The sequence below is a fragment of the Pezoporus wallicus genome, unplaced genomic scaffold (assembly GCF_028554395.1).
Source record: "Pezoporus wallicus isolate ANWC-B61680 ecotype Strahan unplaced genomic scaffold, APGP_CSIRO_Pwel_v1 contig_2384, whole genome shotgun sequence".
Lineage (NCBI taxonomy): Eukaryota > Metazoa > Chordata > Aves > Psittaciformes > Psittacidae > Pezoporus > Pezoporus wallicus.
In genome coordinates this window covers 5359388-5385032 of record NW_026640488.1, presented here as the reverse complement: position 1 = coordinate 5385032, position 25645 = coordinate 5359388, and the positions used below count along the sequence as shown (strand labels likewise).

At 37.0% G+C, this 25645-nt stretch overlaps 1 protein-coding gene across 6 annotated transcripts in view; it reads left to right on the top strand.

The window, feature by feature from the left end:
- The window catches only part of MARCHF1 (membrane associated ring-CH-type finger 1), a 158552-nt gene that overhangs the window by 102866 nt on the left and 30041 nt on the right, over positions 1-25645 (top strand). For 4 of the 6 annotated variants that reach the window (XM_057419178.1, XM_057419177.1, XM_057419176.1 and 1 more), the window contains 3 exons: positions 7765-7815; positions 21207-21286; positions 21572-22312. In XM_057419178.1, coding sequence (XP_057275161.1) covers positions 21627-22312 — 686 coding nt within the window. In that variant the 5' untranslated portion in view covers positions 7765-7815; positions 21207-21286; positions 21572-21626. The remainder of the gene's footprint in view (positions 1-7764; positions 7816-21206; positions 21287-21571; positions 22313-25645) is intronic. The other 2 variants (XM_057419181.1, XM_057419182.1) reach the window with 2 other exon arrangements.

The window sequence follows — 25645 nt, the reverse complement described above, 5'->3', positions numbered from 1 at the left end:
AGAGATGTACAGTGACATGTGTCACACCTATGTAGAAGTAATAAGACAAAGCTGAATTGACAGTTGTTCATTAGCAAAACAGATTGACAAAGTAAAGCCTGTAGAATGTTTGCTGCATTTGTATTTTATAGGAGGGGAAATAAAACCGGTCCTTATCTTCATTTTCTATACCTGAATAATGCCAAGAAAAAAGGATATAAAAATAACATTTGCAGTTTTCCCAGGTAAGGTATCTTTATCAACAACACCCAAACACAAAATCCCCATAAATGTCTCCAGTAACAAATGAATGTAAATCGTTAGTGCAATCATGCAGGTTGTTTATAATTACCAAGTAGCAGAAGGTGCTTTTGACATGTGGGAATCTATCACAAATTATATTGCTACCTGTTGTATCTAAAGTGCTGTGACTAATGTAGCAGGATGGTAGAAATTAAGCAGGCTGTACTTAGACATTGATATAGCAATAATAAAAACCTCTGTATTTTTGCTGAAGAGAAGTATCTTGGCAAATAGCAGTGGAAAATAAAAACATTAGTAAGATGTTTGTAGCCCAAGATTTGTTTCTAAACGTGACAAGTATATCTTCTATAGACACTGTGTCAGAGAAGTCAGAGCCATGTATTGAGTACCAATATGAGAACAGTTCTCTGGTGAGAAACTAACAAGAGTGAATTTATGCAATTAATCTTTCTCCCTGTAGGTTACCTTTTTGACTCTAAATAACTATTTCTTTTAAATGCCTATATGCCTGAAGGAAAATTTTACTTTTTATATGGTTCTATATTTTGACAGAATCTGGAAAATATTTTCCTATGTTTATTTTTAATTCCATCTGTTTTCCTTTGTATTTGTCATGTTCTGTTTTTATTTATTTTGTAATATTTTCTTTGGTTGCAATTAATATTATCCTTCTTTGCTTTTTTTTATATAATTCCATTTGCAAATGGAATGCGTCTTAGTCAAGCTAAGGTATGTCATTAGAATACAGACTAATGTATTAGTTGATTTTTAAATTATAGTCTTCGTATGATTTTCCCAGTGACTTTTTAATAAGAAGGTAATGGCAAGTTTCACTTGTCCATTGTCTATTTTTGCAGCTTTTAATTTTTAACTGTGTAGTCAGCATTGGATAAAGACAGGCATCACTCATATCTTGTTAGGAAAGTATTACTAGAAACTATCGTTTTGGCAGCCTTTTTCTCTTTTTCCCCCAAGGTATAAACTGAAGATTAAAGGTAGCTAATTACAGCAGATTATTCACACAGTGTTATGCTTGATGCTTGGTTACACCAAGCAGTTTCTGAGTCAACAAGGACAGATACTATTTTAGATGTGTATTTTTGCATACTAAGTGATTTAGAATACCTAGTCATAGAGAACAACCTTGCATTAAAATTTTGTTATTTTTCTTAAGATTAAAGCAAGAAAAAAGGGTAAATGAAGGCTGGTTAATTAAAAAAAAAAATAACCCTGATATTGTCAGTCAGCTGAATAATTCAGTGGTGAAACTAGGAATATATGAAGTTTCACATTGACTTAAATAATGAAACCATTCATGTGAAATTATGTATTGCTAAAGTATGTTAACCTAGAGACTGGTTAGGATACTGGTGGTCATAGTTTCTGACTGATAGTATTATTTGGAAACGAGCTGGGTGATATAACACAGGTTTGTTTTTGAAGAGTTCTATGAACCTCTCTGCCAGTAGGTGCAATCAGTATTGACCTAGATCAAGAAGGTAGAAAGATCCACTGGCACCAGGCTGTTGCCACACACAGTGTATTGCTTATTGCCTGTCTATCCTGAGGAACGTGTATTTCACCACCTAATAGAGGTCAGTGTAGAGATTTATCAAAAATGTGGTGCATTATAGTGAAGAGTGCAAAATCCTGGTAATTCTTATTCATGCTTATTTCTATGAATCCCTTCAATTCTCTTTGGTATTTTAGTGCCTCAGACATAACATTTTGTTGACTTGGATGAAGAATTACATAACCTGCAGCAGGAAAATGTGGAAGATGTTTCTTAGAGCTGTTTAAGATTTAAGTTATTTTCTTGCCTTGCATTCAGTGAGGGAAAGGATGTGCTCTTCAGCCTCTGAACTGAATCAAATGGCTCCTCTTAGTCTACAGGTGCTGAAGGAAATGAGAGCCACTTCCAGCTCTTAGTTCCTGGTTATCTTAATTGTAGTACGAACAAGTTCATTTTGCTACTAGAAAGCAGGAGGTACTAATGAGCAAACCCCTTTGCTGTGTGTGGCTTCTTTGTTGTACAGCTATTGCTCACCCTTACATATTGATCTTGTGAAATCCCAGCCTTTTTTATATTGAGTTTTGTTCCTTTAACCTTTATATGCTGAGCATGACACCATACGATATAGAATATCTGTTTGGTAAGTTGGAGTCAGCTGTCCTGGCTGTGTCCCTCCTAACTTCCTGTGTACCCTCAGCCTTTTCACTGGTGGGGTGGGGCGAGATGAGAAGCATAAAGGGCCTTAACTGTATGTAAACACTCCTCAGCAATAGCTAGAACATCCGTGTGATATCAACACTGTGTCAAGCAAAAATCCAAAAGATAGCCCATACTAGCTACTGTGAAGAAAATTAACCCCATCATAGCCTGTCCTGGGTTCAGCACATACCTCATTCTCGTTAGTATTAGACATTTATACCAATAAAAGCTTCTGGATAGCTGCTTATGTCATGATCAAAGGCAGGTATGTGACAAATATTGTTTGTTTACTAATTTGTGTTGTAACATGGAAGTTGTCCATGTAATTGCAGGTAGAATCATCACTGTGAAACCCTTATATTGTCCCAGCAAGCATACTATTGACTCATCTTGGCCTGTGATGGATTGTAATTAGTATTTTCTACTCAAAAGGATGATGGATCAGATTCTGATATATTTATCATGTTTATTAGCAGTTTGTACTAAAAAAATGAAAGCAGCTGCACTGAGTCCATGGAGACTGATGTGAGCGAGCTAGTATGAGATATGAAAGGAAAGGAATCTAGCCCGCTAGAGATAAGAACCGGGTGATAAGTGACTCATGTTGCTAGTTGAGATCATCTACATATCTGATAGCTCAAGATGTAAAATGAAAGCAATTTCTGCTCCCGTTTAAACTCCAGAAGTGAAAAAGTGCTGAAAGGAGACTCCTGTGTCAATGCTGTGACAGGGTACTAGATTGAAAGGGACTTTAGATGGGCAAAACCACATTTGTTTGGCTTGTGTTGTGCTTATATTTAGAAGACATTTATTTTTGTGATATATTGCTATATCACTTCTAGAGGAAAATTTGTTTCTCCAATCATTTATGGATTCTTAAGGTTGAGGACTGTGTGCAGATGTGTGAAGCGGCACGTTGTACCACTGGAATGCAAAGGTTTTTGCTCACAGAAAGAAAACAGAGGTGAATTATTTTGTGCAAAGTTTTGTTGGGTTTTTTTGGTGGTGGGGAGTAGGTAGAATGTACGTGTGTGACAAGTTGTTGCTTAAGATTCTCTTGTGAGCTGGGGTACTGTGATTAGTTCTTGATGGTGTCTCTTCAGAGAGATGGAGTGCAATCCGCTAGCAAGCTGCTGGGTCAGCCCAAGTGATGCTCAGGGCCAGAGCAAAGCAAGGGACAGCTAAAGGGAAGAAACCAGACAAATGACTTAGTTTGTTTAAAATGCACTATGCTATCTAACAAGAATTAAAATCATTAACAATGTGGATAAATATTTAGTGCGAGTCAGAAAGCAAGCAGCTGATCTACCAGTTTGCTCTTTAGAATGAGACTGAACAGTTCACCGCAGCATTTATGAATTTCTTATTACTACCTGTTATGTTACACAGTTGTTTTCTTGGTAGGATGTGGTTGGACAGGTACATGTAACGTTCTTCTCAAAGCAGTTTCATTAATGTGTCATAATCTGAAATTTCATGCCATTATTTCTCTTTTGTCTTCCTCACGGAATTCATATTGAAGGCTGAATTACATCTTACTGAATTTTCAGGAAATTTACCAACACAGACTGATTTTTCTTGATATTTGAGTGGAATAGTTACAGGAACCGAGTTTTGAAGAGATACCTGATGAGTGTTTGCATGATGAAACACAAGAGAGATGACAAGTTGGTGATATAGGATGTCTGTAAATAAGGAGAGGCATTTCAGTCTGGACTGCATAATACAGCATACAACCTGAGAAGCGCGTATCTATCATGGCCAGGAGAAGTCTTGGGAGCAGTTGTTCTTTTATTTTGTTGATGTCCTGGGTTCAGCAGTAGCAGTCATTTTTCTCCTTGGTAGCTGGTGCAGTGCAGTGTTTTGACTTTCAGCTCGGGAACAGAGCTGATAACAAGGATGTCTTGGTTTGGCCAAGGACTTTGTGAACCTCATGCTCTGCCAGGGAGGAGGGGAAGCTGGGAGGAGGCAGAGACAGGACACCTGACCCAAGCTAGCCAAAGACGTATTCCATACCACAGCACGTCATGCCCAGGATGTAACCGGGAGGGCTAGGGACTGCGGGATTGGAGGAGGTATTGGTCGGTGCTCGGCTGGGCTGGGGGGGCGAGTTATCAGTTGGCTGGTGGTGAGGTGATGTATTCTCTTCCCTTGTTATTTCCTTTATCATTATTATTATTGGTGGTAGCAGTAGTGATTTGTGTTATACCTTAGTTACTAAACTGTTCTTATCTCAACCTGTGGGGGTTGCATTCTTTTTGATTCTCCTCCCTGTCCCTCTGGGAGTAGGGGGAGGGCAAGAAGGGGGGAAGTGAGTGAACGAGTTGCCTGACTGGGTTTAAACCACGACAGTTGACTGGAGGGAAAAAGAGATTGATAATTTTAGCAAGAGAGATCTCTGCATATTAGCTAAAGGGCGAGAACTCTGTATGTGTATTCAGAAAACTCGGGGAAATCAAGAACCAAGACATTGTAGACATTAAATAAGTCCTTCTGAAAACTGTTAATTCTAAAGGGTGCAAATCTATTTAATTTGAAATAATCTGATTGGAAGAACGTGCTAAGGCATTTCCCTAATGCACAAAAATATGTATAGATGTTTAAACATAACGTTTCTTGATAGTGTTTAGCAAGCTTGTCGGAAAAAATGTTCTTCAATGTATTTCCTCTTCACTTACAGTAAGAAAAGGAATCAGTTGTTCTTAATGATGTGAATATTTTGTAAACATAAACCATTAAAACAGAAGCACACAGACATTCTTTAAAGACACATTCATAAGAGATTTTGCCATAAATTTTCTATTCTGTTCTTTCTTTGTATGAACAGTCATGCAAGTTCAATGTGAACTCAAATAAAGAATTCTAGCTTCAATTCATGTATGGTAATAGGGCAACAACATTTTGTGGTTTATTTATATGCTCTTTAGAATAAATCACTACAAGATACCTGAACTTGGAAATAATGATTAAATTTTTTATTTATTTTTCCAAAGGCTGTAGAGCCAGCCAGGTCCATGTAGACCATTCAGTGTATGAGCTAGTACTTTGCAGAGTGTGGGTACTGGGAGTCAGAAAGTCAGGAGCTTGTGGTAACTAAAGTGAAGAAGATATGTGCCATAGTGAAGAATGGATCATGTAAAAAGCCTAGAGAGCTGTAGTCAGGAAACAGATTTTGAAAATTAATCTCGAATGGCAGATTGTTAGAAGAAAGTAAGTTACAGTTCCAGAGTTCACTACGCTGTCAGAAAATACAAAACATTTCTTCAGTCCAAGTGATGGAGCATAAAGGTTGCATGGTTTTAGCAGGGAGTTTCTCAGCTATGATCCTTGTTCATAATTTCTAACCACAAAAGGGAAATTAATTTCATGGGTCCATAACTTCTATTATTTTGAGGTCAAACCAGAGCTGCCCTGAATGCTGACCCAGTATATCCGAAGTGTATTTTCTGTAGATATAAATGAAGACATTTGAAACTTTATATATTTAATGTTGTCTAGAAAGGATAAGGAATTATTAATTTATTACCAAAGCTACAGTGGTTAATATATCACAGAAGTAATATTCGAAGTATAGAATGCTTCAGGTGAGAAGGAATCATTAGGTTCACTTCTCTGTTCAATTCGGGGCCAACTTCAATGACGTGATGTAATAAATGTATAATTTGAAGAATTATTTTTGTGGGGTTTTTTTAATTCTTCCTAAAAAAGAAGAAACCCTGACACAAACCTAAAGGTGGTTAAGTCCTGAGAATTACCCAGTATGGTAGAATCAAAAGGAGAGTGATGTATGGTCAGGGAGTTCAGCAGTGCTGTTTTTTTTTGAGGGCAAGAGTCTGTTGTGTGTCTTAGTGCTAGTGAAGGCAAAGTAAAAAGAGAAATAGTTCAGTATATTAATATTTTCAGTGCAAAAAAATGATGGTGCTTAGGGATGGAACAAAAAAATAAACTACCTGAAGTCTGAAGGAAGAGAGATACAATAATGTGTGGAACAGCAAGTAGTTTTGAAAATATCTTTCGTATGGGTGTGCTTACTGGGATTGAGATTAAAGCAGTTTTTTAGAGATAAAAATGGCAAAGTGTTTTTTTTCCGAAACGTTTGCTGACAAATTGCCTAAGGCTTGTTTTTTGTTTTGTTTTTTTTTTTTTCTGTCATTTTTGCCCTTGCAAAACTGTCATGTGCTACAAATTATTGGGGAAATACTAATTTCTAGACTAGATATGCACAGTAATGGAGCAGGAAATTTTAGCTTCTGTATTTTTCTGTAGTTATTTAAATGAAGGATGAGGAGGGGTGGATCATAGTCAAGTTGTAAGTCTTCAATAGACTTGTATGCATGCACTGCAAATTCAGCTGCGCAAGTAGAAGGTCTACTTAGGGGTTTGCCCTCTGTTCCCCCACATAACTTGTCTAACAAACTTGCACCAAAGGTATCTATTTCAATCTCTCCTAGGTAAAAATCAGTCTTGTTTGTATGACGATTTCACCGGAGTGTTTGAATCTGTATTCTCAGTGTTGAGAAAAACATTTCCATGACCTCATTGTGTGCATTTACCAAGGGGATGAGCGCTGTTTCTGAAATACCTTTTACCATTTCAGTGTAAATGAAGCTGAATCTGTACCTGGAGACGTATAAATAGTGAACAAATTATTGAACAACTGCTTTACTTCCTATTTTGCTTTACCAAAAAAAAATAAAATTCTGCTACAGAAATGTAGCTGTTCAACATATACTTTATTTACGTAGGATTTCAGCCGATGGTGTTGGTTTGTACGGTTTTGCATGAGTGAGAAGGGATGTGGGGTAGGTGTTAAATTGAACTACATCTATGACTGGTTACAGTTTGTTGTTCTCAGAACATGTCTGGCCAGGAATTCATCTAGTTCCATTTTAACTTTCCTGAAAGGAGGAATTCAACTTTCTAATCAGGGTTGTGTCAGTGTAACTAGGTGGGTTTTTTTATTTGTCATGAAACATTCCTCTTCATACAAGAATCCGCAGGTTTCATGAGAAGCTGTGATGATACATTAATCTTTCACTCAAAATGTTGTTAAAAAACCCTGCAAAATAAACCATCAGCAATTAAGTGCTAACATTTTGCAGAACATTTTTCAACATTTACTGGTGTAATTTGCATGAATCTTGTAATGGTTTGTTTGTTGAGCTGTCTTCCATTGTCCAGTCAGTAGCCATACTGAAGAAAAATAGAGGAAGAGAAACTGTGCGCACTCACAATCGCAGAAAGAGTAAATCTGCTTAGGAGGAATTTGAGTGACATAACTTTCTTCACCTTTTAATTTTGTTTTCCAGAATGACAAATCCCCAGGGCGTTCCACAAGTCGATCAAGCAACATTTCAAAGGTGTGTGAAATGTATTTCCTTTATATAGAAGTTAAAGAAAACAAAGTTTGTCAAATGTAATACAGTACTTTACTCCATTTAACCACACGTATATTCTGATGTTATCTTTATACACATCAGATTTGATGTTTTGCTGCCTAACATGATGGTTACCAGGTATAGTCCATCTTAAAGTATAAATACACAATTAGGCATTACTGTAATATGTACACTAAAAAGCAATAAATGACAGTTTTTGCTCTTTATTCACCTGCTTTCCACAACTGCTGAATGATATGTTAGCACTTTGACTTAAGATAGAATTACTGCTTGATTTTTGTCCCCTGCCTAGCCAAATAATAACGGTAATGTGTAGAGCTATGAGTGTGTCATCATTTTGGATTGAATTCTGAATTCGTTTTACAGGGATTTATGATTCACCAAAGCCAGAATTTTATATCTAGATGCTTTTTAGTTTCTAGGAAACAGAAGGGAAACTTTAGGAAAAGGCAAAATGTGATTTATACTGGAGTTCTTTAGTTTTAACCACTTTTTTCTCTGCATTTTTGGTTCAGATGTGGCTGAAATCTATGCCAAAAAGCCAGGATGTACAGGAGGTAAAAGATGAAAACTCAATAATTGTTTGAATCCCAGCCTAAACCTCTGCTATGTATTATGTTTGTGTCTAAAGATTAAATATTTTGCATTCAGTGCAAGCACAGTATCCTTAAGGCCCTTCCCCATAATATTATTGTATGGGGTACACGCTGTAAAACTGTTTTCTTCTCGTAGCCAAAAATAAACCCAACTGTAGTTTTTTTAATTAAAGAAATGTTATGTTTTATTGTGTTACAAGTTGTGCTCTGCTCTTTTACATTAAGAAGGAAAAAAAAATGCAGGAAAAAAAGGACTGGAATATGTCCAGCCTTTTGTAGGATATGGCTGAATCCCTTCCTGACTTGTTCCCTATTTTTAAAAAGGAGATATATATATATATGTATGTATATACTTATATGCTTGATCACAGTGAATTGCATGTTTTATTTTCTCTAAGGGTTTTAAATGCAAGACTAAGTTACAATTCCTGTAAATCTATGTTGCCTTGATATTACTCTTTCTGCTTTTTCTAAGTCAGTTGCATGGGCTACACAGTGACAAAGCATAAATATATTCACTGACATGAGAAACATGGAAGTGATTAGCATTTATTTTTAAGTAAATTCTGCAGAAATGAGTATAGATGCTTATTAGAAAGGAGTACTTTCAGCTTCTAAGGTAGTAAGTTAAAAAGCAAGGTGTTCAGGCACGCGCTTAATCTTTGTCTGTTGTATAGCATCATTCATTCTTTTGGATAATTTTTCTATGTGAACCTACCTGCCAGTGAAGATTTTCAAATGCTCAAAGAGATTTGATTGGAAATCCAGTTTCCAGTTTGATGTCTGATTCAAAATGCTTCTTTTTATAAAACAGGAGGTTATATATATGTGTATGCATAGAAAAGCATACAACTTTTCAGGTTAGTATTGCATGGCACAAAGTAATAGTAACAAATACTGCACCTGAAAACAAGATTGGAAGCTTCTAGGTGATGTAAACTGCATACCAAAGGCAGTCTTTGAGTTTTGTGCTGTGCTGGATCTTGCACACAACAGAAATTCCAATAAAATAAAAAAGTAGTGTCTTTATATAAAAATAGGAATTACAGTAATCAAAACATTGTCTTTTACTGCCTTCATTTGCCAGTATGAATAAGCTAAAAAAAAGGTCAAATAGTTAGTTTTTAATAGTTACTGCTTATTGTGTGTGCCACCATTGGTTGTATATGGAGCTCCTGCCCTAGAGCAGGATAGGTGCTCCCTGATATCATTCGGTTTTGTACCACCCTATTTCTGAAAAGAAATCTAATAAAGATTCTGCAGATACAGATGCATAATGCTCGTAAGCTGTTTATTCAGAGAGGGCACCTAAGCTGTGCAGTATATGCTTGGGCAATTTTACTTACTAGGCACATTAACTCCGAATTACACAGTACTACAAAGTGAACTGAATTGTTGAACACTGGATATGTTTTATCTAGACATAATGAGAAGCAATGGCTTTGGTTTGTTATTTACCAGAGACTAGTTAGCATAAGCCTGTTCAATTTATAGACTTTAAAATCAAACATTTCCTAGCGGGACCATGGGGCAAATCACTCCAATTTTATCACTCACTTTTGCTGTCTGTTGAGAGTGCATGTAAGTTCCTGGTTGGAATTTCAGTAATAAACTATTTTAGGCTAATGCAAGGACAAAATTTAAAATATTTAGATATGATTTCAATATGAAATTATTTTTAAATTCCACCTTAATACATGTTACTAAGTAAAAGCAGTGGCTGGCCAATATGTTTCTATATGTGTACAAATTTAAAATTAAGCCAACTGGAATATTTACAAATGCTTTTCATGTAATCATAAAATTATGTAGCTCTACCCATTTTTTTTTTAATTCTTTGTTTTTACATGTATAGTGGAGTGTTTCATCACTGTGGTAGGAGTAAGGCAAAATCCTACACTTCCAGCACTGAATCAGTTACTGTTTTATTTGTGGGAAAGAGTATATGAACAGTGAAACCTATTTTAGCAGTGCTGTAGCTCCCACTGCCCCCGTAAGACACCATGCTTTACCCCACCTGCCCTTAGCCCTCCTGTACCATACCTACACTATTTTGGTCAGTGGGAAGGAGGGAGAGCATTTCCTCAAACTAATTTGCTGATCCCTCTCTGGGTTCTTTTCCAGCTTGTTACAGTGACCTTAAATATCCCATTCTTAGGGTAACCACTAAGTTAATTGCAGGTGCTTGAAAGTAATCTAGTGTTATTTTGTACCCTCATTCTTCCATGCTATGTCCACTTCTGTCTGCCTGTTTCCTGGTACTCCTGACTGACAGTCAGCTGTGGCTGTCTTCAGGGAACGTCCACCTGCAACATCTGTTTATATGCTTCAGCCTATACACCAATAAAACTGCCTTGGGAACCCAAGAGCAAGTACTTCAGTTGGTTTTCCAAGCAGAGGCAATTAGGAAAATGTACCAGTGTCTGATTTCTGCTGCCTTACCAGTAATAAGCTAGATTTTTCCTGTAGAATCAATAAATCAATTAACAAGCCTTCTTTGCCTTCTGCCCTGCTAGCACTAGGAGTAATAGCTCGTTCCTGGGACTGAGCTGCATTGCACTATTCATCACACAGTGACAAAATGGAGCCTTGGTTACTAACTAACTATGGCTTTCAAAACTAGTCTACTGTAATACATATAAATAAATACATAGAAGTATTGAAACTATGAGTTTTGAACCAGCCTTGCTGTTTTCTAATTATTATTATATTTTTAACCCTTAGACTTTCCCACTCATTTTCCATGGTCTTGGTAGGAGAGACAACTTTATTATTCTGTGTAAAAGATAGTCTTGTGCAGTGTTCTGGATTTCAGAATTAATATTATCTTACGTGGGTCTGTTAAAAATCTAATAAATTCAAAACTTGACCTTGTTCATAACCTATTTTCCATTGCTTAGTTCTGTGCACTATAGATTTTTTGTTAAACTTGTTATGTCTTCCTAAAAATATGTATAATTTACCGGGAAAGCTAGTCTGAGAAGGATCCAGTGGATTCATTTCTTTCTGTTGTGGTTAACCAGTGGAACAAATTGAGTGTTCGAATTACCATGGAGGTTATGCTTATGTGTGTTTCTGAGGCTGCCTGGTTATGTTAAAATGCTTTCTAGAAGAAACATTTCTAAAACATTGTAATTATCTTTCTGCATGTTAATTATGATTCAAGAGCTCCTCAGAGAAGGATGCTCTCTCAGCAGTAAGTTTTGAAATTCTCTGATGGTAACTTTGGGCTTATTTTTCAGTGCAGAGAAACTCGGGCTTGCCTGATTTCTGTTTTGGCTCAATTGCTTCTCAAAAGCCTGGAGCAGGTTTTAGAACACTTTTTATTTACAAGTCTCTGAAGCATCCATCTAATAAAATTCCATTGAGTTACATTAGGCAGAATTGGGGGTGATTGTTTTGGAGTACTTTATGTGATAACATTCATTGGTCTAATGTAGAAATGTTGAAAACAACAGAGAAAGGAAAGAAGGAAATAATTGATTTTACTATATCTTTATGCAATTTCTGTACTCATTTCTTATGTCAGGTTCGGCTCCTGTTGATAAGGTACAAATCAAAACCAAAAGACACCAGCACATCAAAATAGAGCCACTAATGTTTTACATGAAAAATTTATTGTTGCCAATGTTTGATTGTTGATTTGAGATACTCAATTTTTTATTTCAAGATATATTTCACAAACCGAGTATCAATTTATGCAATATGTAATATAATGTTTTATCCTTCTGAATCATAAAATTCCATTTAATCTCTTCCAATAAATTGAACCTTCTCTCACATGGGTTTTGATATTTTGTTATTTTTCATCCTTTCTCAGTATGAGGTGAATGTATTAAGTCCTGTATCACAATCTGGGTGATTTACACAACATGAAGCAGAGTTCAGGATTATATTTTAATGGGTAGAGATACCACCATGTCTTTAGCAATGATATCAACAAAGAATGCATATCATCTGTCTGAATTACTGTAAGCACAAATGATAGGCTTTATGGTGGAAAAAGAATAAAATAACTTAAAATGTTCTTTTAAAAGAAATTAATATCAGCAACTTTCATAGCCTGAAAAAGGATTGCAACATCTCCAAGATACCTTTTGTATGAATCCTAAAGGGCAGTTGCATAACCTTTGCATTTTGCTACAGGGGACTGCAGTGCTATAAGTCTATTCACGTTTGTTATGCTTACTGGTCTTTTCCAATTTCACACTAATTATAAATTACAGTTCTCCTCCAGACTGGTAGGTTTTGTGGTTTTGGTTTTGATGTTTTGTTGGTTTATTTTTTCAAAAAAATACCCCACATAGCTTCCAGATTACTGTAATGAGCAGCTGAGAGGAAACATTAGAGCTTTCAAAACAGAAAATAAACCAAGAAAAAAAAAAGTCCTTGCTCTTGTAAACTGTAAAATGTCAGCCTTCAAAATTGCTGTTACAGTGAATAATACCATGTATACAAAGCCAGTATTAAAATTGAGTGTAAATGTTACGTTAGTCATCTAAATGATTCTTGCTCCTAAAAAGAATCATTAATATCAAAGGTGAAGACTAACCAGGCGCTTAACTCTCATTCATGTAAAAGACAACAGCACAAAGTAAACAACTTAATGAAAAAAAATTGGTTTATCTAAACATAAAGCAGGGAAAAGAAAAAAAAGAAAAAAGAACTAAATACAATGGCATAATTACTATTGCTGCACTTTTTTTCTCTGAAGTGTAAAAGTTTGGGGGGGGGTTGTCTAGAGAATACTCTGTGGCTTGTCCCTATTGTTTACTCATTATTTGCAATAAGTTTAACAAAAAGTGTAACTGCAGAATTTATCTAAGTCTGCCTGAAATTTAAACTTCTGAATAAAATTGCATTAAATCTATCTCAGTTCCAGGTGACAAGAAGTAGAAAATAATAAATTTTTAATTTATTTTTGGATAAACTTGACCTGTTTTAAACTTGTGTTATAATAAGAGGAAATACATACAAAATACAATTATATGTCTACAACAATACATATAATTATACAGATTCTATTTTACTCAATTACAGTTCTTACCAACAGTGTATTCTGAGTTTACCTAAATATGCCACAATGACACATTCAGACAAAATAGCATATATGGTTGAAATGTGTTAAGTACCACAAAATTTATGTTTATACATGCTTACTTAGCATGTAACGCCCATATAGAATTTCCATTTTTGTAAAGACGTTGTGTTATCACAGATTTCAGTCATATCCTGCGATATGCAATACTGTACAGAAGCAGCTTTGATTTGTTTTCAATAAACAGGATATGCACCTTATTACATTTGCTTATTATTGAGTTTTCAACAAAAACTATGATCTTTAACATACCAGCTCCACATAGACTCCTGGAAATTTTTATATGTCATTTATTTTTTTTTTGCCATGGCACTCAGAAGCACATTTCAAGTGTTTGTCCTAAAAAGAATGAAATTAGGAAACTGTATTTCTACAGTGATTGGATATGGCATCTCCTGTTTTCTGTAATGATGCATTGTCAGGGTTCCACTTCTTTTAGCTTAGTTATTTCAATAGTCTTTCTACAGCTCTTTTGCTGGTTTTGTACTGTAAATACAGCAGATTGAGGTTTCTCTTATCCTTAGGGCTGGAATAAGTAGGTATCAAATACACAGCAGAGTTGTTGAAATATACTGATATCCTCACAGATAGGATTTTATCCAGTCTGTCTCCTGCATAACCCAAACAAAGCATATGGTGAGTGTATGCACTCACACACGTTAAGTATGGCAGGAGAGTGACAGAATGTCATATGATTGAAAACTGCTTAGTTTATAGAAACATATTGAGGCTTTAAGTCTTGCAGACAGAGGGATATATGAAAACAGATGCCCTTTTAAATGGAAGAGAAAGTCTAAATTATGCTCTCTTAATACTGAAACTGACTACCTTTAGAACTAACATACTGTTATCCAGTACCAAAGAAAATGCATGGTTTGTGCTTCACCTTTCCTGCAGGCTAAATTTGCATTTAGCTTCTTCCAAACAGTCAAAAGCTGCTGGTCTTAGGTTTCTTCACCTTTTGTATCAAGACCAGCACATCCTTTGTTTCAGTTGTCCACATCTCTGTAATTTTGCTCAGAACTGCAAATAAGACAGTGATAATGCCTAGAAAGACGCATTCTTGAAGAGACTCTTGGATCAAAAATTTTGCATTGCTGCAGACCAAAGACTTTTACAAACTATAGTCCATCTGATAATTCAAAGTTTAGCCAACAGTGCTTCTACATCTAAAGAAATGGATTTTTTTACTAAAGCTTGTACCTTTAAAATAAAGATTAACATAGATCAGTAAAGAGAAATCAAAAAGCTTATCGAATCTACAAATCAAAGGTGTAATTGCCTTTCTTTTTTTCAAACAGTAGGATAGATTTGCCACTTGCTATTTTGATTTTACTTCGATGGAAAGTAAACCTGCTTTAGTGATTTAGATTTCAAAACATTTTTTACAGAATAATATTTTCAAAAGTGCTAAATGGTATTGTTCCGCTCTTGTGAGACCTCACCTGGAGTATTGGGTGCAGTTCTGGTGTCCTCAACAGAAAAAGGACATGGAACTGTGGGAACAAGTCCAGAGAAGGGCCACGAGGACAATCAGGGGACTGGAGCACCTTCTGTATGAAGACAGGCTGAGAAAGTTGGGGCTGTTCAGCCTGGAGAAGAGAAGGCTGCGTGAAGACCTCATAGCAGCCTTCCAGTATCTGAAGGGGGCCTGTAGGGATGCTGGAGAGGGACTCTTCATTGGGGACTGTAGTGATAAGACAAGGGGTAACGGGTTAAACCTTAAACAGGAGAAGTTTAGATTGTATATAAGGCGGAAATTCTTTCCTGTTAGGGTGGTGAGGCACTGGAATAGGTTGCCCAGGGAGGCTGTGAATGCTCCATCCCTGGCAGTGTTCAAGACCAGGTTGGACGAGGCCTTGGGTGATATGGTTTAGCGTAAGGTGTCCCTGCCCATGGCAGGGGGGTTGGACCTAGATGATCTTAAGGTCCTTTCCAACCCTAACGATTCTATGATTCTATGATATTTCGTCTCTTCCCCTTGTGTTACTTTTCCCTTTATTCCTTCTCTTCAGAAGCAAGGCGAAGGAGGACAGAAGGGAAAGAGAAAGTTTGGGGGAGAAATATGCAAGGAATAATCTCAAAAAAATATGTGTAAGAAAATGTAAGATAAATTGAGTTACCAATTAATTTAGTGTTCCTGTAAAGCCATCAATCAGATTATAAGAACCTTGAAATCTGAGCACAAAGCAGGAACTCCATCATAAAGAACAAAAAAAAAAAAAACCAAAAAAACAAGCAAACAAACAAAAACAGCCAAGAAAGAAACTCAAGCAGCAACAAAAATCCCACCAAGAGCCCTCCTTTAACCAAACCCATTTTCATTTGTCATCAAGACACACTTTGTAAGATATACCCGTCTTGGGTCATTTCCACTGTGTTTTTGATCTTTTTAGACCTGAGAAATAATCCAAATAAAAGTTTATAAAGATGGATGTTTTCCATAAAAAGTTGCATTGTTTACAAAGCAGAATTTTTCAGCTGAGAATACACAGACTAGATCTCCTGCTGAGCTTATTGCCATGCAAACTGTTCTAATCTTTGAAGGTAACCATTCCTTGGTGTGCCATTATTTTAATAGGATGAAGTTTCAGCTTTTTAACTGTACTGGCTGGTGAGATCTGGAGGATTCTGTGATGCATCACCGCTATAAAGCATATACTTAGTAGGAGAATAAAAGCATTATTCATATTCCCTGTCTGCCCTATCATCCCTCAATTTTCTGCACCTTTCTCTTAAGCAGTATTGTAATCTGAGCAGCTTTTAGAAATGCCTCTGGCCTTCCTTATTCAGCATTAAAGAAGCATTAGAGGATTCATTAGCCTTTCTGGTGACATCTGTGAGGCCATTTTTTATCAGCTGTCCTTTACATCTGGTTTGTTAGTTTAAAGCTGGACTCTATATACGATTGCTTTACATTTGTGGAATGTTTTTGCTCAGCTTTTCTGTTAGGTCAAAGTAGAGCCCTTTTCTCTTTTTAAGAAAAGCACAATTTGACTCGTTCTTGGACTAGTTTTAACAAGCAGCATTAAGCAATAGTCAGTGAGGATTCTGATTTCTTGTTATTATCTGGAATATTCTGTCAGATTCTGAACACCAATGTAAAGGCAATCTTGATTTGAAATTCTTACTGTTTTAATCAGTTGAACTTCATTCTGACCCCCATTTCTGTCTTTGCTGTAGTCTTTAACATGGATACGTGTGTGATACCGAAGTCTGCTTGTGTCAGATAAATGATTATTATCTTGCTTGTTCTGAAAACTTTGTATTTACCAATATTCTGCTTGAAAAGCAGAATATCAACTCCTGTTGAATGTATCAAAAGTAATTATGGATAAGTACCCTGTCATGTCAGTTAATTGAATTCCATATCCTTGACAAGAAGGTTCATCAAAACTGGCCAAGAGAGCAGAAGGTGATGACAGGGGAATGAATCTCTCTCAACTAACAATGTTTTTGAAATGCCAGACTTAATCAGCTGGAGTTGGCATTATCCTTCACTCATCTTTCATGGCACAGATAAATTAGCTGCCTTGCTTATAAATGAATTGTTAAACAACTTTATTTTGAATTGCCACATTTAATTATGCAGATGATATAATTTGCTTTGATAGAATTAGTGCAGTGCTAGTTTAGTTTTCCCATTCAGATGAGCTGTGCAATATAGCTGTCTGAAGTAGCCATACATTCAAGGAATTTTATTGTTTTAAAAAATCCTTATTCTGCCTGCCAAGTGGAATTGAGTCCACAGCACCACTCTGATCTTTCTATTCAATAAATACAGTATCTCAAAATATTCAGTGTGCTAAATAGCAGTGTAGCAGTGGGATAGCAATTATAGCAATAAGATCTGTGTGTTCGATACTGTTTCTGACATCTGTAGTATATAAATTCCCAAAAGAGCTGGACTGATATGATGTGATCAGAATATATTCATATGATCATGTTTTGGTTTTTCAGATATGCCTCTAAAATAAACTTGATACCACTTAATAGGTTTTGTATTTTGTTACTAAAATTAATCTTAAAGATGATTAAAAATAAAAGAAAGCCTATATTATGATCAGGGGTGATGGACCAGTGTTTTGTGGCATCACGCTATTGCAGAGACTCCAAGGTAGTGCCGACTGAATGAACATGGAACTTGTTCAGTACTTGGTTGGGTTCATCAGCCCACTCTGTTGCTCAGAGGAAGCAAAATGCAGCACTGATAAAACTGTATCCCTTCTGGAATCTAATCTGGAACTTCCATATAGCTGTATGCTGTGCTCTGTAAACACAACACCTGACTAAATGCTACTTTAGGTATCTTCATGGTGAGGCTGAACTTAATAAGTATTTAAAAAATAAATAAATATATTTGCTTGGAATGTATAGCGTGTAGGTGAGATGGCTAAGAGGGAATATTACTGAAAGAAATGAGGTAAGCCCAGAGGTGGTGCTGGCAGCAGAAAGCAGGTGCAGTTTATGCTGTCAGAATGTGGGTAGGATGACAAAGCAAAGAGGTTTTGGAGTAAAGGTCTGAAACAAGCTTCCTGCTGAGTTGAAATTTGCAAGTTTTTGAAAACAGCTTGATGAACTGTGAATGATTATATTCATATGGCATGTGGTAGCAGGAACACACCTGACATTAACAGGTCCTTCCACTCCTGTTTCATTTACAGAGATAAGATGGGAATTATTTACAAAATAAGGCCCTCTGCTATGTGTAAGTCCATAACTAAACATCAAATAATGAATATCAGGAGCACAAACTTTCTTGGTTTTAGAAATCACTTTATCAGTTCATTTTCATTTCCCCAACACTGGACATGTTAAAGATTCAGCTGGATGGGTTACTGGGCCATCTTGTCTAGATTGTGCTTTTGCCAAGAAAGGTTGGACCAGGTGCTCCTTGATGTCCCTTCCAAATTGGTATTCTATGCATCTATGATTTAACCATTAAAAGCTATTTTAGGGTAGATAAAAATCAAAATTTATATTTAAAAGTTGTAGAAACCTATTGAATTAATGTTGCTTACAGATAAGAATCTGAATTCTCTTGTGCATAACTTGGCAGTTTACTTGCTTTGCTTTTGAAGATTTAAGTGGTGCATAGGCTTTTTGTCTGCCCAGATATCAGGCTTGATCCAATAGGGATTATACAAACAAGCAAAAAGCATTTGTTTTTTTTTTTGGGGGGGGCGGTAAGATTTTGATGTAAATTATTTTAGAAGGAAATAAACCTTCCTCTGAGTTATGTGCAGCTAAACATAATGTCATTATGCCAGTTCAGGGGAACTAGAAAGTAAATTTGACTGAGCAAGGCTGAAACAGTCCAGACCTCTTTACAGCTGAGAGTGAAATGTAGGATTTAAGCAACCAAGCTGGTAATGTAATTTTTATCTAAAAATAATTAGATTTCCACCTGTCTCCAGTCCTAAATAATACGTGTAAAAGCTTTTCAAGGAATTTGTTTTAATTTTTGGCTTGATTTCAGCCCTCTGAAGTAATGTCTAGCTGACTTCCTACCTTAATAGCTGCTGAAAGTTTCTTGAACTTGTGCAGACCTACTGTATGGTTACTGGGCCAGCTTAGTCATTCTTCTTATCCCTTCAAAGGGTATAATGAATACTTGTGGCAAGGCAATACAAAACTTGTGTTTACAGCATGGGGATGACCTGGCCACTTAAGATCGAGATGAACCCTTGTAGTACACAGATCCTGAAAGAAGCAATGGTAAGAGTCCTGCAGCTGTGAGGGGGAAAAAAAAATGGAAGCTAGGCACAAAGGATGCATTTGGGAATCCACACTTTACTCTAGGGCTGGATTTCTTCTTCAGTTCTTCACCTGTGGTTTAGTCTGGAGGGACACTTTTTTACACAGCAGCAGCATGTAGCCCAGCAATGTGGCTTGTGCTGATGTCTACATCTTTCCTCATTAAGTAGCTTAATTTATGCCTAATCACTTAAAAGTAATCATGGAGGCTGAGATGATTACATACCCAACCATACATATGCCATCTGTTTCTAATATGTATGTAAGAAAAATTCATATTCCTTTATAGTACATGCAATTGAAATGTTGCTTTTTATAGAAGAAACAATATTAAATACAATTTCTGTCACTGATATTTGTTCTTTTTCCCAACATTAGACTGCATGTAGACACACTAAAGTTCCTTCTCTGTCTGGTTGACGAGGCATTGCAATACCATTTAAACATGAGGATTGTGCCCAAAAATGCTATCGATTTACCTTCTTGTGTTTGCTTAGTTTTCATACCTCTGAGTTTCATTTCATGGAACTGCTAATAAAGAATTACTAATATTTTTGCTGTTGTGATATTAATCAAGAGGTAAAAAGTTTTTGAATTCCAAAAGCTGTAAGAATGGAAAAGCACTGTTCTTAAGTCTCAGATGATATCCCATAAAAAAAAAAAATGCACATAGAGGTGACTATGATCTATGCATGAAATACAATGGGTAGAACCCAGGATAAAAGTGTCAGCAGGTGCTTGCTCTTTTTATTTATTTTTACTTGTACTATTAATTTTCAAACTGACACCACAAAAATGTTTGTGAAAGGTGAGCTAGAAATAATTTTCATTACGGACTCTACATGTGACTGAATTTGATTTACTAGTAAAAAAACCTGGGATGAGAGCCTTTATGTCTTTTTATTCTTTGTACTTTGTATGATTGCTTAACAGTCATTGTTCCCTTGTATCTGGTGTGTGATCTTGTGGAATCCTTAGGTTTATAGTATTTTGTCTCCATTTGGTAGTGGTGCTTATAACAGAGTAGGGTTGCATACTAAAAGATAATGTCCTTACCAGCTAAAGGAAGGTCAAAGCCTCAAGAATTATTTGTATGGAATGTTCTTCCCACAATACTGTACCTCATGGGTGATCCTGAATCCCAAAGCCCTTGATTTAAATTTGGATTCCATACAGCTATGCTGCCAGTAGACTGGGAGGCAGATTGAAATGGTTTGCTTTTAACACCATCAAAATGTATTTTTAGTAGAAGTATTGAGCAACTGAGACTACAATTTGTATCAACAATCTGATAAGCAAAATGTCACATACTAAATGTGGTTTATATCTCTCCTGCTGTTTGAGAATGTGATCAGCTCTGTAGAGATGTGTCTGCACTTTGGTCTTCTCAGGCTCATCAGTTTAACATTTTTCAGCTCTTCTAGAAGATCAGATTGCCTTGGAAACCTTTTAAAACACACTTTAATTTCTGTGCCATTCTGTCAGTCCACTCAACATAGGTTAGCTTTGTTCTCTTCATCACTCAGCATAATTTAAATGCACTTCACTCCATTTTGACAGGAATCATCATGGTTTGATTGCATGAAATAAAAACAACATTCTTTCCCATCAGACATTCAAAACCCAAATGAAATTTAAATGTTGAAAGCTGCTTCCTCAAACAGTGACAAAAAGTAGTCATGAGTAAATGAGAGCTGAAACACTTCAGTCACACTTAGTTCCACAAATAGGTTTCACTTTTGGTCAGGCTTCCTGGATTTTGTGAGCTTGCATGTGTTCAACAGTGCGCTATGAACAGCAGCAACAGTTACTTTAATTTTTTAATCATGTGGCAAAGCACTAAAATATCTGCAATGTATTTCATGGACAAAGATTCCAAACTGTCTAACTTATTTCAACAGGCAAGCAGTCCTACAACAGGAACAGCTCCCAGGAGTCAGTCACGGTTGTCTGTCTGCCCTTCCACTCAGGACATTTGTAGGTATGTGTTGAGAAAAATATACTCTAATCTGGTTGATACTTTTTAGTTGTTTTTATTACATTATACGTAGCTCTTGCTTCTGCTTAATACTATTCATAATTTACATAGACTTTAGTTTTCTTTTGATCTCTTTTTGGTTTGGTTGTATTTTTGCTTTTCAGTCTCATGTTTTTCTATTAAAATTCATGTTTTCATTTTCATTCTTTTTTTTTTTTTTTGTGATTTCTCTCCTTCCACCCACCCTTACCATTTCCATCCCTTTCCTTTGCTTACTGCTTTGTCTAGATCTACTACCTTGCATGATTTGTCAGAAGATGAGCTTGAACATGCAACCCCTGTTATGGTGTTGACCCCTTCCAATAGGGAGTCTGGTAAGAAACAAGTAAAACGAAGGTTTAGGCGGAAAAGAGAGACTGGAGACACTGGTGAGCATGCAGAAAAGCAAGGAAAAGGGAAAGACTGTAAATTGCATCCTGAGCCTGCAAGGTCCAGTTGGAATGCATCTGATTCATCATCATCTTCAGATGAGAGTCAGTGGGCTCAGGCTAGGAGGAGAGCAAGAGAAAAGGCCAGAATACCCAGGAGAGGGAGAAGGAACACTAGATCATGCATTAACCAGGATGGGTCCTCAAACAATAATGCTGTTGAACTTGTCACTTTGGGGACAGTGGGGAAAAACAAGCAAGAGGTATCTGACCCTGAGAATCCTACTTTAAATCACCGCCGAAGAAGGGTTCCAAGGCTAAAGGAATCACAGTCTTCAGTGTCATCTCAGGAAGCAAGGATTTCCTCAAGAAAATGTGGAAAAAGCAAAGGAAAAGGCTACTATGGAGATCGGCACCCTGCATCTTTCCTTAGACACAGTAAAGATTTGAAGGACTGCTTTGCAGAGGGAGGCTCTGGGAGTGATGCTCTGGCAGTCCCCAATAATGGAGCACCTGCTGGGGCAGGGCCCAGTGTGACTGATGATGTTCAGAAGCCTTCAGTGTTGTATGATGACTTATCTGATGATTTAGAAGTATGCAGGTTAGTCCCTAATAAGAAAGATTTAAAATTCTTAACAGGAGTTTCACATTGCCGTAGGTTGAGTGCCCTTCTTTTGACTGCTTTCTGTCACTGTTTCTCAGTAATAAACTGCTAAGCAGACCATAAGAAATAACACAAAAGCCTTTGCTACAGGGAAGTTAGCATCTCTGAGGCTGGAGATATACTTCCCTAATTTAAAAGCAGTAATCCTACAAGGGAACTAAATTTTTTTTTGCTCCATTTTTCTTCATGAAGACAGACACTCTGTGTCCTGTGGCAGCATATTACTGCGTTCTAAATCTCCAGCCAGAGGCAAAGAATGAGGCAGAGTTCCAGATAGCTCAATGCAATGGGATATGGAGTTTTTCCTCCTTAGGTGATCAGTTCAAATCCAGCTTTGGTCCCTCATTGTTATTTTTCATTGACTTACATGAAATAAATTTATGGTCTTGATTCAGTGTCCTCTAGAACTGCCATTATCGCAAGGTGACGGTCGGTGCCTACACGCTTTCCAGTCAGGCATAAGTTGTATAAGACTGCACTGCTGAGCAGCTCTGCACTGTGAACATGTAGGGGCTCTTATTTTGGTACCCATGACAAGAATCGGAATGGTACAAAGGATGAGTGGGCAGAATAAGCATTAAAATAGAGTTTGGGATAGAAAAAGCAACACCAGCAGTTCTCTCTGTTTCAGAAGTTCAGGCTTCTGACAGTCTGATACCCCTGGTGTGATGCATGCAATCAAAAGGTGAGCATTTTCTTTTGGAAATGAGAGCAAGCTGGCTTCTGAGCAAAAGTCCAAATTTAGACAGCTGGGTGTACATGAGTTACTTAACGTAGTGGTAAATGAAAATGTGCCATCCCGTAAGTTTAACAGAACTGAAACAAGTATTTCTTTCCTTTTTTTTTTTTCCTTTTATTTTTTCTCCCCAGACTTGTGACCCAGCATCGACTTTTATCTACAAAGTATAAAAAGAGGATCAGGCTTAGTTTCTTTATTATGGTAACCCAACATTTCTCACTTACCTTTGCTGAGAAAAATTTGCATGGAAATGTAAACACAGCAAAATGAGGAAGTTTGTGATGCCACATCTTGCAGTTTGACTGTATACTTCAACTTAGTAACACACTACAAATATCCTAGTTTTAAAATGGAAAAAGATGACATGTAGGCATGGTTCCTTTCACAGCAGGAGACATAGCCATTGCTAATACAGCTACTGCTATGCACTCCTTGTTCCACTTGTCAAGCAATAAGGGATATTTCAGTTGTCTGACCATTGTCAGTCATGATCATTTAAGACTATTCAGAGTAAAACCCTGCTGTATTTGTACATTAGTTTGTATATCAGGACCATACTGCTGGCTTGGGACCTCTTCATCTTACACAAATGCAGAGAAACAGCAGCAATGGTAATAATATTACACATTTTTTAAGCACTTCATATATGTCTACGTGGTATGATGCAGAGATGTGCTCAGATGATAACTACTTCAACAACTTCAGAGTTAAGACTACGAGCTACCCAAAACATGAAATAAATTATTTCAGCATGGGCTTTTATATAGGCTTAACTCTACTGTGTTAATAAAAAAGAGAAAATAAAGTCAAAGTTTTGTAATTGTTTCAGGTAGATTAATCCTAATGGTTCCCCAAGTCCCCAGACTTAGACTTTGCTGTCAGATGGAAAGTGGACTCTAGTATTTTATATCATCTCAACCCATTTGATTTTATTATGGTTATTTAGGCTTTTTTTGTAAGACTTGAAGCTTAGTTCAAGAGTGGATTTTTTGGATGTGCATGCAAACTTTTCTGGTAGGCTTTTGTCCGGAAGAGGAAGGTTGAAACCTTTTGATAGGTATGTGTTCCTAGGCTTACTGTCAGTGGAGATGCTCCTTGAACAACCAGAGTTAAACTCAACAGAGTTGATAACCTGGCCTGTTGTGCAAAATTTGTCAAGAAAACCATAACCCATTTTTCTCTGTGTCAGGGATAATGCTTTTTTTGTTGTTGTTGTCATTAGTAGGTATATCACGGTGATGATAATGCAGCTATGAAAAAATTTTAAAAATTGAAAGCATGTTAATTTTTTATCACTGGTAAGTTGTCTTAATCAGTTTGCAGACAGCAGAAGACAAAGGAAGACATGTTTTTACTACTGATTCATTATAGAATCATAGAATAGTTAGGGTTGGAAAGGACCATAAGATCATCTAGGTCCAACCCCCCGCCATGGGCAGGGACACCTCACACTAAACCATGTCACCCAAGGCTCTGTCCATCATCAAATTGATATCTCTCCAATTTAGAGACAAGGATGTCGTGTGGGACAGTGTCGAACGCTTTGCACAAGTCCAGGTAGATGACATCAACTGCTCTACCCCTGTCCATCAGTTCCGTAGCCCCATCATAGAAGGCCATCAAATGGGTCAGGCAGGATTTGGCCTTAGTGAAGCCATGCTGCCTGTCACCAAGCACCTTGTTGTTTTTCATGTGCCTTAGCATGCCTTCCAAGAGAAGCTGATCCAAGATCTTGCCAAGCACGGAGGTGAGACTGACTGGTCATCCATTTTCCCCTTCTTGAAAATATTTCCCTTTTTCCAGTCATCGGGAACTTCACCTGACTGCCATGATTTTTCAAATATGATGGACAGTGTCTTATCAACTTCTTTTGCCAGTTCCTTCAGGACCCACAGTGGGATTTCATCAGGTCCCATGGACTTGTGTACATTCAGGTTCTTAAGATGGTCTCAAACCAGATCGTCTCCTACAGTGGGCCTAGGGTCTTCATTCTCACAGTCCCTGCATCTTCCTTCCAAGACTTGGGTGGTGTGGTCAGAGCCTTTGCCAGTGAAGACCAAGGCAAAGAAGTCATTCAGAACCTCAGCCTTCTCCAAATCCTGTGTAGCCAGTTCTCCTGATAGCTTCCGGAGGGGGCCCATGTTGTTCCTAGCCTGTCTACATACCTATAGATTATAGATTGCAGGGTCTGTTTTTCAGGATGGGTCCATGCACTTAATCGGCTCATTATCTGTGGTATGGTTTCCTTCAGATTCACAGTCTTGCATCTGAAGCAAAAGAATAATTACATTTCAGTGCAGATGTGCACATACGCAGTAACCATTTTTCTGCATGAGAAATAAAAAAAGGAGATTTTTGTTATGTTTAGTTTAAGACTGGTTTAACAGAGCTGGTTGCGATGTAGAAAAATAGTTTTCTAGAGATGTGTTTCTCCAAGCTTTTTATCCTAGATATTCATATCTTCTAGTTGTTGTGACCAAGCTGGCTGAGACAAATGGCTCTTGCCCAGATGGGATTGTGTGGAAGTAGCA